The sequence below is a fragment of the Tasmannia lanceolata genome, unplaced genomic scaffold (assembly GCF_043159265.1).
Source record: "Tasmannia lanceolata isolate RefF3 unplaced genomic scaffold, GAP_Taslan_0.1 ptg000015l, whole genome shotgun sequence".
NCBI classification, from domain to species: domain Eukaryota; kingdom Viridiplantae; phylum Streptophyta; class Magnoliopsida; order Canellales; family Winteraceae; genus Tasmannia; species Tasmannia lanceolata.
This window is the reverse complement of record NW_027518692.1, coordinates 46,166,018-46,170,395: the sequence shown is the minus strand read 5'-3', so window position 1 is coordinate 46,170,395 and position 4,378 is coordinate 46,166,018. Positions and strand designations below refer to the sequence as shown.

At 40.6% G+C, this 4,378-nt stretch overlaps 1 protein-coding gene across 1 annotated transcript; it reads left to right on the top strand.

Annotated features, from left to right (window-relative positions):
* Positions 1–1,334: 1,334 nt before the first annotated feature.
* On the top strand, positions 1,335–4,111 carry LOC143847184 (mavicyanin-like). Its single transcript, XM_077355922.1, has 2 exons — positions 1,335–1,564; positions 3,686–4,111. Exons 1-2 carry the CDS (start codon positions 1,387–1,389, stop codon positions 3,892–3,894), a joined length of 387 nt encoding a protein of 128 aa, XP_077212037.1. The 5' UTR covers positions 1,335–1,386; the 3' UTR covers positions 3,895–4,111.
* The last annotated feature ends 267 nt before the right edge of the window (positions 4,112–4,378 follow it).

Here is a 4,378-nt window from a genome sequence, read left to right as displayed (position 1 = left end):
CCTTGTTAATGAAGACAACAGCTTTTGTCTCCTAATCTGTTGCACAACAGACCAGACACGAAAAGCTTTTGGCCATGGAGCTTAGTAAATCCTTAATATTACGGTATGACAAGGTAAATTTGTAGGGCAGAATTTACAAAAGGCCAAAAAAGTGAAATGATATTTATTGCAGATATCAGTGGCATATTGTTTTCCTATTCTACTGAAAGGGTCTTGCTAGGCAATTTCGTAGGCTCACTTTTTCAGGACAGAACAGCCACATAGTAGCAGATTTTGTCTTATTCATTTAATCACAAAGTTTTGGAATACACTTCCAAAACGGGATATCGTTTGGAAATAAGGACGGACGATTTGGTCATTTCCCCCTTGGCTTTTTGCACTTAGGCATGTGTCACAACAGAGGGCTTGGTCTTTATTCTCCAAACAAAATCTCGTTTTGCTAACAGCCCTCTAGATTTTATATGTTCTCTTAAGGCTATGTTCACTTGCGTTCCCGGGAAAGCAAATACCTGGAAAACAGCCTCTTTTTTCCTTGACAAGACAGAATTTTGGTGTTCACTTGCTTTCCCGGGAAAATAGAATTACACATGTGGAATTTCTATAGTAAGTCAAAAAATGACATGGAAAAGCCCATTTCCACACACCCCACCCCCCCTTTAGGGATTTCATTTCCGACAAAAAACACTCGGATTTTGTTTCCCGGGAAAACTAGTGCAAAAATAAGGGCAAGCAGTTTCCCTGGAAACCTTTTCCTGCGCAAGTAAGCAGTCTAGGGAAACCTTTTCCTGCACAGATTCCTTGGATTTCTTTTCCTAATGCCACGTCAGATTCTCGGAAAACATTTTCTTTTCCTTTCCCGGGATACCAAGTGAACAGAGCCTAAGAATAAATGAGATCCAACCTTGGGACATTTGGATCAAACATAAATTTGAGCCCCATAATCGGTTTTGGACTAAAAGTTCTCAAAATCCAAAACAAACAGGGGCTAAACTTAATTTTAAGTCCAATATTTAGTTCTAGATTTCTCAAAATTCTTAAACAAACAGGGCCTGAGTAGAGTCTTTTCACCTGGAAATAGATGTTTGGAGTCCCCCCCCACCAAAATGGTGGTTCCATCATCCAACCGTACACTTGTATGGAGGGTCCTATGGATGGGCTTCATCTAATTGCATGACCATTTCATGGTAGGGCCTAATAATGTAGAGGTGTCTATTGCCTGACTTTTTCAAACCCCATGACTCCCAAAAATAGACGTTGAACTCAAAACTCCCTAAATAGAGAGAAAATAGAAGAAAACCCCACCATATATATTCTCTCTCTGTTTTAAATGACTCCTCTACAACACATATTTTCAAACTATTCTCATTAAAAAAAGAAACTGAATTAATGGCGTCAACCTCTCATTTCTTCTTCCTCTTATCAACAATTGGGTGTTTTCTGGTAGGATTTGTGAGCGCAGACGAGCACATTGTGGGAGGAGACATTGGTTGGACCCTCCCCTCAGATCGCATGTTTTATCAAAATTGGGCGCAACAAAGGAAATTCTTTGTAGGTGATAAATTGGGTATGTTTGAGTTTGGACTTTTGTCTGGTTTGATTTGTGTTGTAGAAAACCTGAAAGGCCTAGGGGAATCATACAATGAAAAGATCTTAATATGGGAAGCACATGAGAAGATTGGTCTAGGCCTATATACTTTAGCCATGTTTTTTTTTTTTTTAAAGGGAAATGTTATCCGCACTGCAGTATTTTGATGAGGGTCCTCACTTTATTAAAAGTACGGTATGTCCCGCACCATAGGATGATCCAAACCGTCCATTAGATGGGCCACAGCCTAAATAGGTTGTGCCCCAAAAAGCATTTCCATATGTTAATCCTAACCCTCTGATCTGAATGTTAGAGGGTTGATCCTAACCTTCTATAGATCAGAGGGTTAGGATCAACCTATGTAAATGATTTTTGGGGCACAACCTATTTAGGCCGTGGCCCATCTAATGGGCGGTTTGGATCATCCTATGGTGCGGGCCATACTGTACTTTTAATAAAGTGAGGAGTGCCCTCAGCAAAATACAGTAGTGTGGATAACATTTCCCTTTTTAAATTTAGGGTGATGATTTTTTCGCCCCATTAAGGATAATGCACCCTCATTTTAACTTGATTTGACGTCTAAAAGGGTGGCACATTATCCTACTGGGGCGAAAAAATCATCTCCTTAAATTTACAGTTTCTCAAGTGGTGAGAGATGGCTAGGGGCTAGGACGAAGAAAGAGAGATTTGGGAGGCAACGCATGAGTAGAGGATGGGAGTTGCGAGTGAAGTTTTTTGTCTCCTTTTTTTTCAAGTAGAGAATGAGAATGGCTAAAAAACAAGGAAAAAATCAATCATATTTTTAATGGATTTTTTTGTCACCTTGTTTTTGGGCCTCGTCTCATTATTTACTCATTGGTGCCCCCTCAAATCTCTCCTTCTCCGCCGTACACCTCTCTCACCACTTGAGAAACTAAATCTAAACCATGGTTGCCAAACATGGTCTGTACAAGCATGAAAAATTGTCGATGACATTACTGTCTATTTCCAAGCCATTTGATTGGATAGTTGGCCACACAATAAGGCAATAAGCATGATTTTTTGGCAATGTCATCTGACAGTTGTGCCTATGAAATGAAAGGTACAATCAGGCTTATGTCACGTGGGTGAGGCCCGATTAGGCTTCTCGTGTGCTTCTTCAATAACGCTGGTTTTTAATCTGAGGAGCCCAAAATTGAAAATTTTCCTGTTTTAAAGGAAAGTTGCAAAGCAAATATACCTTACATTTTACTTCCTGGAATATTATTTTCCACATGATAGTTTTAGGGGATTTGCTAGAGGGACTATCGCAGAAGGCATTTCGTGGCTGGGCTGTTGCATGCAAGAGTGGCCATCTCATATGAATTAAATGAATTAGACAAAATCTGAGCATATATAGCTACTCTCACATGCAACATAGCCCAGCCCGGCCGTGAAATTCCTTTTGCGATGGTCCCTAGCAAATCTCTATTTTAGATTTCATGTTTTGATGGGGTGGGGCCCACCATTTTACAACTCATGTTTTGAAGGGGTGGGTTCCACCATTTTATACACTGAGATCCAACAATTATACCATGTTTTGATGGTGTGGGGCCATCATCTCCACCCGATCCAATGCATAAGGTGGGCCCTACCATCTCCAACCAAACCCATGTAGGGTGATGCTCACCCGCCATTCATACAATGTTTTGGCTATCCGGCCATCTTTGCACAAGTCCATGAATTAGGATGGACCCCACCATTTTCACTTGCATATGATTTGATGGACGGGCCCAGCATCTCCACCCAAAACCATGAAGGGCGAGGCCCACCATTTTACACCTTATGTTTTGATGGGTAGGGGCCCATCATCATCTCCACCCAAGCCCATGCATAGCGTGGGCCTCACCATTTAACAGCTAATGTTTTTGGTGGGGCGCATGGTTGCACCCATAATGCATGGACTAAAGCCAACAGGGGAAGCGCCTGTAATAAAAACTCCTCACCCAATTAGGTACCTCAAGCATATTTTTGTCTAAGCTAAACTTCCATAATAGCATACTATAAGCTCTTTGCCATGCAAAACTTAGAAAAGATAAGTGTGCCCTTTTATAAGTTTGATTCTTGGAAATTCTCTTACAGTGTTCCACTACACGCCGGGAATCAATAACGTGCAAGAGGTGACGGAGGAAGACTTTGATAACTGCACTCAGGAATCGACGATCCTTATGTATTATAAGGGGCCCACTACTGTAACATTTTCTAAACCAGGGAAGCATTACTTCTACTGTGGGGTCGGGTTACACTGCGAGTACGGCCAGAAGTTCAGTTTCACTGTCAGGGATCCCTAATTCTCATCATTCATGTCTTGTAATCCTCCTGGGTGAAAATTTTTAATTAAGTCAAAGTCCATCCATCCTGTGGATTTTCGTTTATTTGTTACCATGGTTATAATGTGGACAAATGACATAAATTAAACTCTCATCTCTGAGACATATTGATGTATTTCTTGTGCTCTTCGCAAGGGGCCATGTTTGGACGGCAAGAAAAACCCTTTTTTTTTTTTTTTCATGGGAAGTTTTTTTTCTTATTATGATTTAGAGGGAAATGGTATGATCATTTTTTAATTTATAGCCATGTTATGATAAATTGAAGGTCCCTCTACATGAAAATTGAATAGGATTGGTTTAGGGAGATGATTTCAGTGCCCAAGTGTTTTGATACACACGCGCTCTACTTGTTTGTCGTGTAGTATTTAGAGGGCTTTAAGAGCTTTTCCAGAACTGTAATATCCTCTAACATCCCTTTAAATAGTACACGACAGACAAGTGGAGC

Bases quoted from the DNA above. Each gene is read 5' to 3' on its own strand.
- LOC143847184 (XM_077355922.1), top strand. From the start codon at position 1,387: ATGGCGTCAACCTCTCATTTCTTCTTCCTCTTATCAACAATTGGGTGT. The intron at 1,565-3,685 runs GTATGTTTGAGT...ATTCTCTTACAG, and splicing joins CTTTGTAGGTGATAAATTGG to TGTTCCACTACACGCCGGGA.